The sequence below is a fragment of the Oreochromis aureus genome, linkage group 7, assembly GCF_013358895.1.
Source record: "Oreochromis aureus strain Israel breed Guangdong linkage group 7, ZZ_aureus, whole genome shotgun sequence".
In the NCBI taxonomy this organism is placed as follows: domain Eukaryota; kingdom Metazoa; phylum Chordata; class Actinopteri; order Cichliformes; family Cichlidae; genus Oreochromis; species Oreochromis aureus.
In genome coordinates, this window is record NC_052948.1 from 60,979,957 (window position 1) to 60,998,482 (window position 18,526).

The 18,526-nt window shown below is 40.9% G+C and overlaps 2 protein-coding genes across 2 annotated transcripts in view; both read right to left on the reverse strand.

The window, feature by feature from the left end:
• The window catches only part of spire2 (spire-type actin nucleation factor 2), a 46,586-nt gene extending 44,971 nt beyond the window's left edge, over positions 1-1,615 (reverse strand). The window contains exon 1 of the mRNA XM_039614222.1: positions 1,143-1,615. Coding sequence (XP_039470156.1) covers positions 1,143-1,440 — 298 coding nt within the window. The 5' untranslated portion in view covers positions 1,441-1,615. The remainder of the gene's footprint in view (positions 1-1,142) is intronic.
• An 8,744-nt stretch (positions 1,616-10,359) lies between these two features.
• Positions 10,360-16,769, reverse strand: LOC116312849 (carbohydrate sulfotransferase 6-like). Its single transcript, XM_039615681.1, has 2 exons — positions 16,558-16,769; positions 10,360-12,118 (listed from the first exon to the last, which is right to left on the reverse strand). The coding sequence occupies exon 2, from the start codon at positions 12,049-12,051 to the stop codon at positions 10,804-10,806; it is 1,248 nt and encodes a 415-aa protein (XP_039471615.1). The 5' UTR covers positions 12,052-12,118; positions 16,558-16,769; the 3' UTR covers positions 10,360-10,803.
• Positions 16,770-18,526: the final 1,757 nt, after the last annotated feature.

Consider the following 18,526-nt stretch of genomic DNA (forward strand, 5'->3'; position numbering starts at 1 on the left):
TTCTCAGTCATATTTTGAAATGTAAAAATGTCTATGTTCTCTCAGGGCTGCTGGCAAGAAATATCCTGGCTGTATTTTGCCTAATGGCAAAGAAAACAGGTTACAGACATGACTTAAAGCACAAAATATGAATTTCTGGAGAAAATGTGTTGCCATTGCCTAAGATAAGATTGTTGGAGTAAGAGGTGAAAAAAGAAAAAAGTGTGCACAAATTTGCCTTTTTTTCGGATTAAATTGAGTTTTGACTGAAGTTGTCTCCATGCAGCCTCCTCTTGAGCTGCAATGAGGACATAAATACTTCACATGCAGCAGGATATTATGCAGGTACGGGCTAATTTCAGCACGGAGGGGACAAGAGGAAGGCTGCCTAAAATCCTCTGGGCTTCTAGCCACCCTTTGATGTCTCCAAAACAGTCTTTGCATAAGGGGATGCTAGGGAAAAGCGTGCTCCATGAATAATTTATCATTTACCGGCATAATACGAGTCATCCTTGCTGGCACCAGGAGTGCGACAGAATCTAGATGGTGTAAAATATAAAAACACAAAGTCAGTTTGAGTAAGTGAAGCTCAGAGTTGTCCAAATGGCCAAATAATCCATCTGAGGGTCAGCAGTGTAGGGATTGAAGCTGTCTGAGACGGGACAGGTTAGCACCGCGGCGTTCGTTACTGAGCAAGATGTTGTGAGCCAAACTCTGTTATAAATGCGAATAATTTAGGACAAAAATGTTTTGGATTTGTGTTCCTGGTAGATAAAATACGACATAATTATACGTTATGAAACAATATTTGACACTCTTCAGTTCCGCGTTAATATTGTGAACAAAGCATGGAGCACTTTAGTACACTTCTGGATATAAACACTGGCGCTGCTCACTGAGGCGGAGTAGTTTACTGTGAGAAATCATTGCGGTGCGGCTGGAAAAAAGCTGTAATTTATTTATTTATTTTTACAAAAATGGAAATTAAACTACTCCGAATTCAAAAGTGGCTTTTGATATTTAAAACCTAACGACAGGGAAACCTGTAAAGGCCATGCTGCTTCTGGCAACTGGTCTTTCCTGTTAAAATGCACTTTTTCCGCACTTGCTTTTAGTTATCAAGATAGCGGAAAGTTGGAAGTAACCGCGGCCGTCTGTCCTACCGTCATGTCGTTGCTCCCGCTGTAACGACACGGTTCCGTCCCTGTGGAGGAGGATGGAGGACGGGTCCTTCACCCGGCTGAGTCTCCCTGCCGGCGGGCGGGGCACCCTGAGCCCGCTGCAGCACTGGTAGCACACCGCCCATGCCTGCTCCTCGTTGATGGGCTGCTCGTAGGACTTCAGCACCTCCTCCAGAGACAGTTCCCGGGGCTCCGCCAGGTCCCGAGAAGCGTCGCGGTCCGTGGGGGCGGTCACCCGTGGGTCCCCGTCCTCGCCGCTTCTGTTAGTCGATCTGGCCATGGCTGCGATGCCGTGGAGCCCATTCTTTACTCCGCAAGCACCGGAGCCATTGATGCTGTCCGCCTCACGGCCCAGTCTGCTGTGCAGTCCGCGGCTCAGACGTCTTCAAGTACCGCAGCTGCGCCTCGTTATCGCAGTGATGCCGTCAACTTGGCCACCGGAAGCGCAGCGTTTCCGGATCACGTTTTCAAACAATAATAACTTTTCAAAGTAAAATATTTTGGAACTGGTGCTTCAAAGGTTTTTTTGTTGTTGTTTTTGTTGTGAAAAGCCCTTCAAGAAGACCTATGTGCATGAAGTAAAAATAAAATACAATAAAAAAATAAAATAAACATCTAATAAACAATACAATTAAAATCTATTAGTTTTTAGTTATTTTCTTCTGTACAATATTGTATAAAAGTATAGTTATTTTCTTCTGTACAACATTGTATAAAAGTCTATAGTCACCCCTCATTTTTAAAAAAAATTTTGCTTCCAAGAATGTCTGTGTATTGGATCTGGCCCTTCAGCTGATCCATCTACTCTTCAGTGAAGTCTCATCAGAAATAGTCTCAGTGCAAGTCAAGGGAAACAGCTGAGGTATGCCAAATTACCCAAGAACTGGACTGAAAATCAGTGGCAGGTCTGATGGAGTGATGAAATTTTTACGTTTTTTATTCAAATCACGAAGGAGGTTACGAAAGATGTACAGCAGTAGGTGTTTACAGCCTTCTGTAAAACACTACACTAAAAGGGTTCGAGGCTGCATTTCAGTCACTGGTGGTGGAGATCTTGTTAAAACTGATGGAATTGTGAACACAGAAATGTACCATCAGATTTTGATACACCATGCAATTCCATGTAGAAAGCAGATTGGTAATGATTGTTAATGGCTTCATTTTTCAGCATGACACACCAAACAACAGAAAAACGAAAAACACACAATGTAACATCATTAGTCATGGATTGGCCTCCCCAGAACTTGGCATGTTAGTTGAGGGCCACGCTGTGATGAAGAATAATGTTCAACTGACTTTCAAGCTTGTTAGAATTGCAAACTTGAGAGAGTCAGCTAAACTTTATTTATTGCTTTTACAGTATTTTCATGTATGTTTCCAAATTTTTGCTAGCAGGCCATACATTTAGCGCATAACCAAGTGTCCGGTATAGTATACAGAAACCTCTGTGTCGAATACAGCCTGGAAGTGCTGAGGTCAAAATGTGAGATGCCCCAAGGGTGGTGGAGATTGACCAAGCTAAGATCGTGTGGGACTTCCAGAAACAGACGGACAAAATGTTGGTGGCTAACCAACCTGACATAGTGATGGTAGACAAACATCGGCTTTAGTGATGTAGCGGTTCCAAATGACAGCAACATCAGGAAGAAGGAACACGAGAAGCTTGAGAAATACCAAGGGCTCAGAGAAGAGCCCGAGAAGATGTGGAGGGTGAAGGTAACAGTGGTCCCAGTGGACTCTAGATGCAGTGACTCCCAAGCTAGGCAAGTGGCAGATTCCAGGAAAAACATCGGACATCTTTGTCCAGAAGAGCAGAGTCCTAGGAATAGCCAAGATAGTGCGCAGGACCCTCAAGCTACAAGGCCTCTACCAGAGGCCTTGTAGCTTGAAGGACAGACCAAATGGAGGGGAGAAATGGAAATGTTTAAAATATATATATTAAGAAGGCTAGCTCAATATTTTCCCACCATTCTAAATCTTAGACTTTTTTTCCCCCCGTTTTTTCAAAATAGAATGACTTCATTTTCTCCAAAATTCTCACATGCCAGCTCATCAGCATCGCATCTATTTACCTAAATGGTGTATGGTTTTCCCAAGTGGAATCTGAAGGCAACTTGATATCATTTAATAGTTTTAATAAGACAAATTCTAATGTTGGCCACTTTGGAATACAAAATAAATATTTTCAAATATTTTTCCTTTGAAATGCATATCTGTTGTTGTTGTTTTACATGTATCATGTTAGATTTAAACCACAAAGAAAATCATGTTTTTTTGAGTGGTGAAAACAAACACTTGTAGAAAATAAGCAGCTGCCACAGTTCTAGTTCTTCTATTATTGAAGCTTGCAAGCCAGTAAAGTACAAAAAACAAACAAATCATTTTTTGCCCTTCACAACACAATATTTCAGGTTATTATCACTGAATTTCTAACTCAAAATTGAGAAAATGTTGATTTATTAAATAACTTCCATAAGAAAACAACAGTTTACCACTCCAGCTCTGTTTAGCTGACTGTCAAGTCTTTTAAAAAGCAGTTAAAAGTTAGACACTATCTCTACGTTTAAGATTAGGCTTAAAACTTTCCTTTTTGCTAAAGCATATAGTTAGGGTTGGTTCTGGTGGAGGTTTCTTCCTGTTAAAAGTGAGTTTTCCTTCCAACTGTCGCCAATGAGCTTGCTCTTAGGGGGTCATATGATTCTTGGGTTTTTCTTTGTATGTATATTGTAGGGTCTACGTTACAATATAAAGCACCTTGAGGCGACTGTTGTTGTGATTTGGCGCTGTATAAATAAAATTGGATTGAATTGAATTTTGGAATGAATAAGTCGATATTTACCAATAATACACCGCTGAGTTCTGTTTAATTATTCAGGTAATACCATTGTAATATAACTTGGATTTCTTGGTAATATAAAGCGGGTAATGCTGCCACCACCTTTGTCAAACGGGTCTGGCTGGTGTTCAGAGAAGAAGAATGATCAAAGAACCAGATGCTTTGAAAAACAAAATCTTTATTTATTTTTAGTTTTTCTTTATAAAATTTTCTTTATAAAACCTGCAAATGACATATTTAAATATCAGTAAATTGTACAGACAGCAGGTGTTTCCGGCCTTTTTTTCTTTTAACTGCTGCTGTGTGTTAGTAAAAATAATTTCTGTTGCATTTATGGTCCAGTGAGTGTGGGTATCAAGAAAGTTGTTTTATTTTATTGCACATCTGAGCACATATTTCAGGTTCTTTCTAAATGAATATAGCTTTGTTAACTGGATATTCAGAAAAAGAATGTAAAATAAAAATTATATTTATTAGTGACTCAGCCAGCAGATGGCGCTGCAATGTAAGTTAAAGTCTAATGAGACACCCTTATCATCCTCTCACAGTGTGAAGCAGTCAAAGTTCTTTGTAACAGACTGAGACAGACAGGAGTGTATGGAAACATTTATTGCTGTCATTAGTCCCATGTAGTTTCTGACTGACTCGTCTTACAAAGTGAAAATAAAAACAGAAAACACAGCAAGCTTTCACAAATATGTAATGAATAACACACATTGTTCCACACTTTATCTCAAAACGAGTCAGGACACTGAAAATAAAACAGTGACGTAATCTGTCCTGGTGTTTTTAATACTTAATAATTCCTGCTTGTGTTCAGATGTTTGACTCTTCACAATGACAACCACAAAATATGTGCACACCCCACCCCCCGGTCCTCCTGTGCCTTGAATCATAGTTTGTATAATTACTTTTGAGTGTTAGATACGAATAGTTTTAATACCGTTGGAGCTGTGGGTGATTGGTTCCTATTAATAGTGTAGGTTGGTCCAAGTGAAAAAAAACAGTTATACGGTTTGGTGAAGATCCGCATTGATAAGATATTCCAGTAAGATCTTTGTCAAACTGGTTCGGTCCAGTGTTCAGAGGACAACAATGATCAAACAACCAGATACTTTAAAACACAAAATCTTTATTTGAAAGCAGGTTTATTATAAGTTATCGTAATACGTCCTTATAAACATTCCAACCTAGCCTTTAGTAAGCAATCTATAATTTACAGGTCTTTCCCCCATCCCAGGACTCACACACCACACAGCAAGTGATTACCAAAATGATCACAAACCTCGGCACACAAGAAAAACCCACTATACAGCCAAAAAAAGCTCAACCGTGGAAAGGACAACAAACAAAAGCCACTGAGGTATACATGGGCAACACCAATGATCATGGAACAGGAAAGCCCCTGACATTAGCCAGGAATTGCTAATCAACCTATAACCAGGTGAAGAATGAGGAATGGGGCTGACGAGGGAAGTACTAAAGAGTAAAGAAGGAAGGCTTAAATTTGTCACACAGGAAAAGAAAGAAAAGAATCAGTGAATAAAAAGATTATTTTTATTTTTTTTTTTTAAATCCTCACATGACTTGTAGAAATAGATTGATTCTAGTTTTCTTTGGTCACAACTCCAAGACGGTCTGAAGAAGGTGAATTGAATGGAAAATACTAATAGTACCACTATTACTACTGCTACTAATAATAAGGACAGTAAAAAATATTGAAATGAAAACTAGATAAGAAATGAACTCCAGTTATGATACATTCGAATCTTATGTCTGAAAAGAGACTAAACAATTTATGAGCTTTAATTTAGTCAGGATTATATCTGTATAGGGAAACAGTAGATTTCAAATGAATTTGAATTGTGCTTACGGACTATGTACACAGCATGTAGCAGAGCATTAATAAATCAGTCTGTGAGTCATATACTACATCAGGGGTCTCAATCTTGTGGCCCGGGGGCCACTTGCAGCCCACGTCACCCCTACTTGCTGCTCTTATATTGACGTGAAGAAATATAATGCAATTTGGCCCTTGAAGTTACATTTTTGTTAGGGAGGATTTGTTTGTTGTTGAGTACAATGTTATATATGTATGAACAGCGAGTACAAACATGTTGAGGGATTGGCTGTGTTAGTTCAGTGAGAGAATTATTTGTAAAGACAATTTTCATTAGCACTCAAAAACTAATGTGTGCACTTATGTCTGCATTTTTTAATTTGTTAAATAAGAACAAAATGATAGCAGAAGTGCTGCCACGTGTCTGGCCAGAAAGAGAGTACCAGTTTGTTTATTTGGTAGTTCAACGAAAGGCTTCAGTTAGTTAAGAGTGAGAAAAAAAATTGCGTTCACATTTGCAGTTTCATCTTGTTATACATTTGAAATAAAAAACAAAGAAACAAAAAACTACATTTTCGGAAATACTTTTAGGTGTTTTCGTGTTTGTTTGTTTTTTGTACTACTTGAACACCCAAACTTAATGACCCACAGCTCATTTAAGTTTGATATCCCTGGACTACAAAATGACTGAAGTGCAGCTTTAATTGAAGGTTATTTAAAAAGTATTGCATTACGTGGTTAGGAGGTCTATTAACACTATGTGTTAACAGACCTCTCTGCATCGAATCATATCTGTTATTAATCTCTGTCTCTCTTCCACAGCATGTCTTTCATCCCGTTTTCCTTCTTTCACCCCAACCGGTCGCAGCAGATGGCCCCGCCCCTCCCTGAGCCTGGTTCTGCTGGAGGTTTCTTCCTGTTAAAAGGGAGTTTTTCCTTCCCACTGTCGCCAAAGTGCTTGCTCATAGGGGGTCATATGATTGTTGGGTTTTTCTCTGTATTTATTATTGTGCTATCTACTGTATAATATAAAGCGCCTTGAGGAGACTTTTGTTGTGATTTGGCGCTATATAAATAAAATTGAATTGAATTGAATTACGGCTATATTTGATAGTCTCATTTTCGAAAGCATAAAAGTAATTTGATAAATATTTGACCGGATGAGGCTTGTTTCTTCATTGTGTTGTGACAGGTTAAGCTGATAAAACATTTGGAGTTGATCCCAAGGGTTTGGCAGCATTTCACTGAAATGCATGAATGACTGAGATTCAAAGATATGTCAGCTGAAGGGAAAGAGGCTCATCATTATGTTAGCATCAGTGGCAGAGTGCCAGCAGGATCAGCAAACAGAACCATCACTGGCCAGAATCTGGAGATGTTTGAGTGAACTGCGCTCCATCAAGGACAACCCATCACACCCACTCCACTGTACTACGCTACTGAGGCAGCACAGCTGCTTCTCCCCCAGACTTATTAAACCCTGCTGTTAAGAAAAACGCTTGAGGGAATCACTCCTAACATTCTCTGTGAGACTATATACTAACTTCTTTCTTTGACAAGAGTGTTTACTTTTCACCCACATACCTGTTAGACCTATGAGCTACCCATTTGTGCAAAACCCATGGGTGTTCACCTGTCACCTGTCAGTGACAGGTGAGAGGCGGGTTCACTTGTCAGTTGTAGAACAGGATTATTTACTGTTGTATAGGTTAAATATTTGCATTTGTGGCACTTTTACTTTGACTGGGTTGTTCATTTATTGGAGACTGTACTATTTTTATTCTTGTTCCTGCTGAGAACATGCATCTTGTATAGGGCTCTATAGTCACATGATTAATGTTGGTATTTTCCTATGTGTGATCAGTTAACCGTTAACCTTTAAAACAACATTTTTTTTCTCACTAGTTGCTCTTTGCCCTGCTCTGACCTTCCTGATCCACCCATCCACCCTCTGAACTGGAGAGGACTGGTTTCTTGTTGTAATCTTCATCTCCTCATGCAAAATAGACCAAAGCCAGGGTTTTATTGCGTAGCATAGCTCATTTAAAGTTACCATTGATCAAATAAACCTTAAATCAATGTCACGGCTCCAGCAGCAGGCGCGTGGAGTTATAAGAGAGACTGCAGGCACTGGCTTTGATGCGAGTGAGGTTTATTTTCAAATGGTGTGAATACAGATGGAAGTAGAGATGGGAAGGACAGACACACACACAAAAAACCTAAACTGGGAAAATCTAAGAAATGAATCTGAAACCATGTCTCAAAGAATGACATGCAGGTATACGCAAGAAAACACAGGATGACATGCAGAGATATGACAGACAGCCCAGTAACAAGAAGAAGAAAACACAGGGCTTAAATACACGCTGGAGCAATCAGGGAATGGGAGACACTAAGGAAACACAGCTGGGAGGAATTAGAGCTGATGAGACAAGGGGGAGAAAAATCAGACACACTACACACAGAACAGGGACTATCAGTAAAACAGTAAATATAACAGGCACGCACAGACACAAGCTTAACAATAAGACATCAGACATGGCAACAGGAGGGAACACAGAAATGTGGGACCTGGGCTCAAAATACAAAACAGAAACCAAACCCTAAGAACAAGCAAATCTTGAGAATTACCCTGAGAAATAAGATCATAAAAATCAAAACCAAAACCACTGAGTCCACAGACCCAAGACCATGACAATCAGGGTAGAAATCATGTCATATCAAATATTTTGTTGTGTATTGTACTCCAAGAAATATGTAAAACACTTCTACACAAAGCTCTAGCAAGTTTCCCAAAATGTACAACTGAAGATATTGTTTTAATTAGAACACAAAATTGTAGCTAAAACCCATCTTTAACGAAAACCTTTGACAATTTTTTCTCCATATAAAGCACATTTATCCTGTTTAAACAAACAACAGAATCCTGCTCTGGGCGTAGATTTGGTTTTGGCATTGGTGGGGACGGATGATTCAACCACCGAACCCTGCCCTGTTTCTTTTTTTTTAGACTTTAGTTTACTTCAGCAATATTCCATATAACTCAGGTATCATACAAAAATAAAAACAGCTTCAAATACAGTCATGACAATAAAAGAATATGACTTTAAGGACTTAACGACATTACTTCAGTTATAGTACACCAACATGTCTTATACATTAGCACTAAGGGAACACTGAATGACCTGGTGGTTTTTGTCCATAAAACTACTCATCTAAGATTACCACAAAATTATTATTCTGTGCTTGATGTGCCTCACCTTCGACCCTGGCTCTTCCCCTCTGACTGCACTAGGACATGTTGCCACCTGATAAAATAACACATTGATTCGTGCCATATAAAAAGTGAGACATGTCAATTCAGATTCTTTGTCAAATATACACTAATGAATTAATTTACATCAGCAGCCTAACAATTGTCATGATAATAAATACTAGTTAATCTATAGCACCAAATCATCAGTCAGTCACCTGTGACCTCGCCTCTTCACCTCTGTCCAAATACAACATGGCAGAGCTGCCTCTGTCACCTGATGAATAACAGTGAGACATTCCAAATACATGCAGTCACACATGTACTTCAAATACAGTCCTGAACCAACAAGTCATCATCCAATTTCACCTGTGATCTTGTGTCACCATTGCTCTCTGAGCTTTGTGTTGCTTCTTCTGTCACCTGACAAATAGGACATACATGACAATAACAATAAAATGGGTCGGTGCTTCAGTGTTTCTGTCGATTTGTGCAGATCTTGACTGATCAGTAATGTTTGTAGGGTGAGTGCATTTTTAAAACAATTTGTGCAAACTGCACTACAAGGTGGAATATTTGCAAAATCATGACTAGCTCATGATATTTTGTCTCAAATATTAACCCTATGAATATGTCAGTACCACTAGGATGAAATTATTGTGTCACCAACATTTTAACGTTAGACACATAATTTTAACAGCCTCTGTAAACTAATATCCTGGCTTGCTCGAGGCTCCGTTTTCTCTGACACTTTCAATCAAAATCAGAAATGCTACTCTGGGAGACTGAGATAAGTAATAGTGCTGCATGTTGTGCAGTTAGTTTCCAAAACACGTTGTTCATGGTTACATACAATTTTAGACCAAAGCCTAGCATAGCCTGTAACGTTATTGTGACGGACACATTTTATGAGTGAACTTGACTTTAAGTGACTTACAGGTTTCTTTGAAAAATACTTTCTTATATCCAGGTTCTTCCTTTTTGCTGCCATCCTCCTCTCCTCCTTGCAGGTCCTCGCAGCGCAGGCTCGCCGCTGCTAAAACTAAACACAACTCCCTTAAAGGCACAGCCAATCACATTGGCCATATTTGTCACATGAGGTAGGACTCCAGTAGAGAACGTAATTTAACTCTTTCTGCACCGCTGGGTGAATGAGACGTTGACAGATCGTTTTTTTCTTTCTATCGGTTTTGTTTTTCTTTACTCGAAGAGCTCAAATTATTGGTGGGGACAATTCAATAATCGCTGGATATTGGTGGGGACATGTCCCTTCCGTCCATGCCAAATCTACGCCCTTGGAATTTAGTCATAGCTACGATACAATGTGGAAGTTCTTGAGAAGTAGGTTTGGGCTTCTGTGACTTGGTAGACCAGGAGTGGTAGAAAATGGAAGAAAGGTAGAGTGATAGAGAAGAGATATCCTTAATCCTTTAAAGCTTCAACCATGAAATTATTTCCATAAAATTCGTTTTTTTAAATGAAGGGTCTGTTGGTTTTACATCAAGCCTCATTTTAAATTTTGTATTTATTTTTTTGCAGTTGATTCCTTAAAAGTGTATTGTGCAATTTCATTTGGTTTTGCAGTGTGGGGAAGAAAATCACACTGATGATGTAGGAGTCTCAAAAACTCACAAAAATTCATGTATGAAATATGATGAATGGGTTGATAATAAAAGGGTTAATAATGTCATCTCAGGCACACATCCTTTTTAATCTAGTAATCTGGTCCTTTGTGTTGTCCATCTGTGATAAAGTCTTTGTCATTCCTGTTGTAACTGTCACCCGGGGGCTGTGTTTTATCATGTGACCAGTTGAGCTGTTTTTGTGGTACCAGTAGATCAATGTCAAGACTCTTCTGCTCTGTTTCACTGTTTACCGTCCTGTACCCGAGATACGACATGGCCTCTTCACACACTTCCTGTACTCGTTTGACCCTGCTGTGTGGCAGCATGGTGCGCCAAGCCTGGGAAACATCAGTGGCGCTCCGTGATGTGATGTCGAAAGCCTCTTTAATGGAGCCTTTCCCTTTTCCGTGGGTCACCTTGTAGATCCATGTGGCCACCTGGGTGGTCATCTCCAGACCTACAAACTGATACAAGGCATTGATCTCCTCGAGTGGGTTGCGCGTCACATCCTCGTAGCGAACCAATTTGTAGCGGCCTTTTAAAAATGGAGGGGGGTTCAGGACCGCCCTCTCATTGATGCGCAAGTGACTGCGACAGATCTCCTGCATGACCTGATACTGTATTTCTGTTTTATTGATGTGTTTCTGTTCCAAGACGATAGTGTTATCATTCACGAAGTTACCGGCTATCACTTCTTTAGACCGCATCACTCCCCGTGGGTCTCGAACCAGGTGGATGATGCGGAGATCTAAGTTTGGGTCCTGCAAAAGTGGGTAAAGTGATTCCAGTTCAAAGATGCGCACTTCTTTATACACCACATGAGAGTAAAAGCCACACACCTCCTCTACAATTTGCAGGTTCTGAGGCTTACATTTCTGTATGCACTGTGTCTGGTTGCTGAGCTGATCACGTGGCGTGAGAGGACAAACCGGAGCTGAGCACAGAGCTCGACTATGACTCCACATAAACAATGTTTTCTGGTTCTCGGGAAGGTAGGACTCCATCACTGAGAAGTCACACTGGAACAGGCTCCGTAAGAGATCCCTCACTGCCATTCGAAGTGCCCGTGCACCATTTTGCCTCAGCTGGGTCCACACATGCCAACTGGGCTCCATAAGGTAGAAGACAGACGGGTGCTGATTGAACACCTGGCCCAGGAAGGATGAGCCTGATCTCCATGATGACAGCACCAGAACGTGGACTTTGTCGTTGGAGGGGGGTGGGTTGCAGGGGCTAAATTGGACATACCAGCCACAGAGCAGCAGCAGCAATGCTGCCCCCTGTAGGATCACCAGGAAAGTCATGGTGCTGTAGTTCGCTTTGCAGTGGGGTATCATAGCTGTAAGCGGTTTTCAAGGCAGTGGTGCTTTGTGTGAATCCTTCTCTCTTTAGTCCTGTGTTGTGCTGTGACAGAGAGAGAGAAAGAAAGAGAAATTCCAATGTAAGATTTGAACTTTTTCTACAATGAACAATTTGCATGCAAACCCCATCTTTGCTGGAAAATTTGGCACAGCCCTCCCTCCATCCCTACTCTTGCTGAGAATTATCAAGTATGTGCCAAGCAAGGCAGAGACCCCCATACTATCATTGTCTCTTTTAAATGATCTGAGCTGGTGACATTAATAATGGTACAAGGGTCTGAAGAGCTATCGTTCCCTAAACATGCCTGGAAGGGACAGTGAGATGGTGGCCTTGTGTTTCAAGTGTCATTTGAGTTCACTCTGAAGTCAAAGTGTAGTCAGTGAACACTATGCAACAAAAGCATGACTTTAACTCATTGGATTCTTTGTCAATTATAATTTTATTTTCCAAATTCTCACCTTAATGTTATAGAAAGAAATTGGCAAAGACTATGGCTCATGTCAGTGCGTCAAACTATAAGCTGAGCATGTTTTAATGGGTTAAGATTAATCAAAGGTGGCTAAGCCATTGTTGGATTCAGCACAGTCGGATCTTTCCAACAAACTTAGTTTGGCGCTCCGGGGAAAATCCCAACAAAAAAAGTATATGAATTGATTCATTACAGATAAAGTTTGAGTGTATTTATTTTTAGTCGTACGTCATCCACGTTCACTTGCATATTTCACATGGAGACAGTGGATAAGCAGATAATCAGATAACATTAAACACTCGTACTTTAAATTCTGTGTGTTGGACTTGTCGTGGATCGCTGTGTGGCAGGCAAGAGATTGGACCAAAAATGACTCACAACACATGGGAATGAACTCAAAATGCAGCTTTATTTGCTGACTCAAGGCAATGATACAAAACTAAACTAGACTGGGAAAATATAAACTAAACTTCACAGAGAGGCACACAAAGGAACACACAGCATGAGGGAGGACGCAACAGAGGACTGAGGGAGATGCTGACCTGAATACACAGAGGGATAACAAGGAAGTGAGAACACAAGAGGAACACAGCTGACATGAATAACCATAATGAGACAAGGGAGGCTGGGCTGAACAGAATAAACATGAAAACATGGGACCTTCATCATCAAACAGGAAACATGATGTGGGAGTGGAGGAGAGGAAGACGAGGGAGCGAGGGAACACGAGGGAGAGCACAGACATGACACGCTGGGGAAACATGGAAAACATAATAAAATAAAACACAAAGGGAAACATGACACAAGAACCAACACATAGGGAGACAGAGGGCAGAGACACAGGGGGGAATCCAATAAACTAAACTGAACACCCTGATGCACCGAACCATAGAATGAATAATGAACTAACACAATACAAAAACCACAAGAAAACTAAAAACGCTGGGTCAAAATGACCCAGGACCCTGACAGTACTTCTGTTTTCAAGTTTGCATTTTCTCAATGCAAAAACATTCACATTCATTTTTTCCAAATATTCCAACACGTCATTGTAACATGCTCTGTTTGAAATGAATGAGAGCTTTCATTATGAAATGACATGAATTCACGTGTAACATGTCTCGTTCAGCTTGTTTTCTTTGTTTTGGCCACTACTATGAACTGCTTAGTGCGCTGCTGATAAAGTACTGACAAGAAGAAGACCAAGATCCCTGATGACAGAAACGAGTCATGCTAGCATGGCATAATGTTTTGTGTTTACTGAACAGGCCCTGAAACTGGCTAATCAACTTCAGACCCTGGGCATAGAAAAGTAAACAGCAGTTCCTTCTTCCTCTTTTCTAACATCCTGTCTCTATCATTCAGTTTCCAGTTATTTATTTACTCAAGCCCTAGTGTGGAAACAAGTGGCTAGTTTTTAGGTAACTGATATGAATCATCATTCTTAAACTCTTTGAATCACATAGACTCATTTTGTAAATGTTCAAGAAACTAGACCTAACCAACATTAACCATTTAAAGTTTATATAGCAACCCTATAGAGCAAATTTTTAGACCCTGCTCAACCATGTCCAGTTTGCATAAAAATTTAATGGTACAATCGCTGGCTGTATATAATAACTGCTGAGAAAATGTAGCTTCATATATCAAATACTTTTCAATATCCAATACATGTTTAGATTTAAAAAAAAAAAGAAAGAAAGGCCACAACTGTTTTGCACACTAAAAGCTGTGGCAATGTTCGAACATGAATATCTCAAAAAATATTAAAGATAAAACTCTGAATTTTTACTGGCCTATGCAACCATCAAATTGAATCAGGATCTATAATTTGGGACACAAAAATGTTATTTTAGCTATATGTATCTGTCAAGTGTTCTGTGTCTGTGAGGTGTCCACACTTGAAAAAGACCAGACTTTGAATTTCACTCAATTTATTTTTTGACCAGTTTCTTAGGTAGCTTTTGCTGGATAGATAGGTGAAAAACCTTTAAACACACAAAAAATAACAAACATTTCATTAATCATTCAAATAAATTAAATGCATTATACAGAACAGTGGCGGTCCTAGCCTGTTTGGCGCCCTGGGCGAACACTCCCTCTGGCGCCCCCCCCCCCCCACACACACACGTTAAGGATTGTACATTAACATAAAACTGTTGTCCACACACACATATGAAGAGAGAGAGAGTATGCATAGTATGCAAACGGCTACCAAACAGCCATCATAATTCGTCATACAATGAGAACAGGACAAATCAACAACTGACACTGACTAATTAATATTAAAATCTGTAACATAATGTATTGTTTGGAGTTTAGTCTGTTACTGTTACTATTTTTACCATTTCTTCTTGGGGCAACTGTAACCCACATTATTTCCTTAGGGATTAATAAAGTATTCTGATTCTGATTGTTTCAGGATGACCTGCCATTATCCAATGACACATCTGCTTACCTGTATCATTTGTTCGTTTCTCCTCCTCTTTTCTCTAAACTGAGCACCTGATGGCTTTGACCTTTTCTTGTCCATCTTCCATTGGTTTTAATTTTGCACTCCAGTATGAACACACATCCCTCAACCAGAGGATCACCACAACATAACCTAATGGACCTACACCTTAGTTCACAGATTCACTTTGTCTAGGGTGTATTTCTGGGATTTCACACAACCCAGGATTCAAATCATGAGTACATAATTGGCTTGGATTTACAACATTATGAATGAAATGTGCTCTATTTGGAAGCAGCAGGTCTCCCTCCCCTTTCAACGGGTTATGTGTGAGACTTTAAATCATCAAACTGTAAATTATAAATTTTAAATTGTTATTGATCCCTTTACCCCGAGTCCTAAAGTGTATATTTATTTTCTTACTCTACTATATTTATTGTTCGTTTATTTGCACTGCTGTAACTGGAGCCTTGTCGTTTCATCTCTCTATATACTGGACTGTATGTAGCGGCGATAACAATAAAGTTTACTTTGACTTCAGCAGCGCGCAGGCGCACCGAGGGCTCTCGCGCTCAGTTTTCGTGTATAGAATTTCAAAAAAACATCGGTGCAAATTATAAGTCTGTATCATTATGTCTGGTGTTTTCGTGTTTGTTGGTTTGTTTTTAATTTTGTTTTATTTTGCGAGTTGGTTATTAGAAGCTGCTCCAGCCAGCCAGAGAATCGTCCGCCGCCCCGCCCTCTCCTCCCTGTGCCGCAAGCAGCAGGTGTACCTCGCAAACGGAGGGCGCCCTTACTCCCAGCAAATGGGCGATAGAAAACCGATCGGTGCCTATGCCATTCCCAATATGCGCTGGCTGATGTCGGGGCAGCATGAGTACGAGCATTTTTTTTAATTTTTTTTGCCGATGCCCGTGATGCCGCCCCCCATCACGATGCCGCCCCGGGCAACCGCCCGTGTCGCCCGTATCTAAAACCGCTACTGATACAGAATACATAACAAAAATATACACACTTCAGTAAAGCCATTTAACATAGACAAAAGTATTTAGCTAAACTATCATTTAACCCAGTTTAAGTTAGTTTTACATTCATTGGTTTTTTTAATCACAGACCCAAGTAGTTTCAAACAATGAAGATGAAATAAACTGTGGTTTTCAAATACACAAAACGTGTCTACCTTGCATTCTATACTTTTTATAACCAATTACATTTTTAAAGCATACATTTTAGAGTTTGCAAGTATTTTAATAGAGACTTTAACCAAGGATTCTCTTTTACAAAGAATTATTTTCCTTAAATTAAACCAAACATATCTACACTAGCTTTAAGATTTAACCAAGGATTTGGGGTAGCCATTTTTAGTATTAATTAACATAGATATGTGGGAAACACTATCTACATAAACAGTTTATTCAAACTTAAACATTCCTTTTAATATCAATATAATTTTTTAAACTTAAATGCAGTAACTATTTCCCAAAGCATAAATACATTTCCACAATTGAGCTTCCATAGGTCCCAAACATATAAGCAGCAAATATGAGTCGAAGAGCTTACCGATAGCCTGTCTGGCTCAAAGTCTTCCTCACAGTGGAAAGTGGATTGTGCTTTGTTTGCCGTCCTCTCAGTATGTCGCACCCAGGTTAAATGACTGCTGCATGCATTTTAAGGCTTACTAGGCACGCCCGCCCTTGATTGCTCTAATTCAGCTCACCTGGCGGAGCGGTGCACACCAGGCCGCGCTTAGTTATAGATTGCACACAAGGTCTAATCAGCAGCAGCACAGAGCAGGTAGTGGGCAGGAGGAGGAAGAGAAGAGCAACAGCCACACCTAGTAGGTCAGCGCGACACCTCCCACTCGATCTTTTCTCAGCACTGCATGGAAAGATCGCACTCAGGTGGGCTGGTTCCTGGCTTGATCTTCCACTGGTAAAACGACCACAAGACGCCGGATGTCCCGATGTAAAATGGTGTTCAGCTCAGGACTTCTGGTAGCAGATTTCTGACTCTTGGCAGCTAGCTGGAGTGCTGTCAGAAACTCACTGAAGGTAAGAGCCTCTACATTGCTAAGAGTATGAAGGGCTCTCTTGGTAACTCTGACAGCGGCTTCGGCGGCCCCATTTCGGTGAGGTGAGTCAGCGGGAAGAATCTTCCATGCCCAGGTGGTCTCATTTTTGGCAGAGTATTCTTCAAGCGACTCCTTGTTTTGTTGTCTCAGGTAAGCATACATTTCCTCTAATACAGGTTTGGCGCCGACAAAGTTTGTGCCAGGATCTGACCAAATTTTTCGGGGATGGCCTCGGACAGAAGTGAACCTTTGGTAGGCAAGTAGGAAGCTCTCTGTTGATAGTGTGCTCGCTAGTTCGACATGAATGGCTCTGCTCGCCATACAGCACAACACAACTCCCCACACTTTCATGGTCACTCTTCTTTTGACATCATCCCTCACATGATAGGGTCCAAACAGGTCGACAGATGTGAATTCGAATGGTGCGCAGGATTTGACCTCTCTTTAGGCAAGTCTCCCATTACTTGCTTACAGGTTCTTGCCTTTGCCTTCTTGCAGATGATGCACTGGTCCACGACCTTTTGGGCAATAATTCTTCCTCTGACAACCCAAGCCTTCTTTCTCATCCGCAGTAAGGTTCCTGCCACTCCGTCATGTCCCTCGCTGTGTGCTTCTCTGGCAAGAAGGGTGGATAACCAGGCTTGGAATGGTAGAAGGGGAACGGCTTTGCGGTCTTCTTTGAAGGTCTGGATTCTGCCACCACAAACTAGAAGTCCACTTGTTTGGTCTCTGTAAACGACTAGTCTCTCTGTTGTGGTGCTTGGGAAGTTGACGCCCTCTTGTGCTGCTAGGCAAAGGTCTCGAAAAGCATCTCGTCTCTCGCTGACTGTGAGGACACCCGAAGATGGTACTACCTCCCACTTTTCTTGGTCTCTGGTCCTGGACCTCATGAATTTTTTGGCAGCCCTCCAGACCCACGCCATGGTCCCAGTCAGCCTTCTCAGGTTGCTGAATCGCCTTTCGTCGATTAGCTGTTGGGTTGCTACTCCTGCCAGTGGTCTTCTCGACTCTATGTGTGCTGAGTCCTGAGCTGCCTTCATGTGGATTCTGGTAAGGACCGCAACAAAAGTCTTTTTCTGTAGCTTTGTGACCCTTTCTCGAGCTTGGGCAGCGACTTCTCCGGCAGATTTCTTCAGCCATTCATCTTCAGGAAGTTGGAGAAACTTTGGACCCGACTGCCACTCGGAGTCCTCAGTTAGGGCATTTGGACTGGCCCCTCTGGTGAGAATATCTGCAATGTTTGCTGACCCAATCTGACCACCAATCTTGGACATCAGTGCTACTCTGGATTTCACCAACACGGTTTGCGAAGAAGGTCTGGAAACCGTAGCTCTCACGCTGGATTGCACCCAAGATGGTCTGGCTGTCGACGAGGTATCAAATGCTTTTAAAACCTTTTTTTAAGCCCATCCTGCTAACATTCATGCTAACGCTAGGAGACCCGTGGAAATACATACT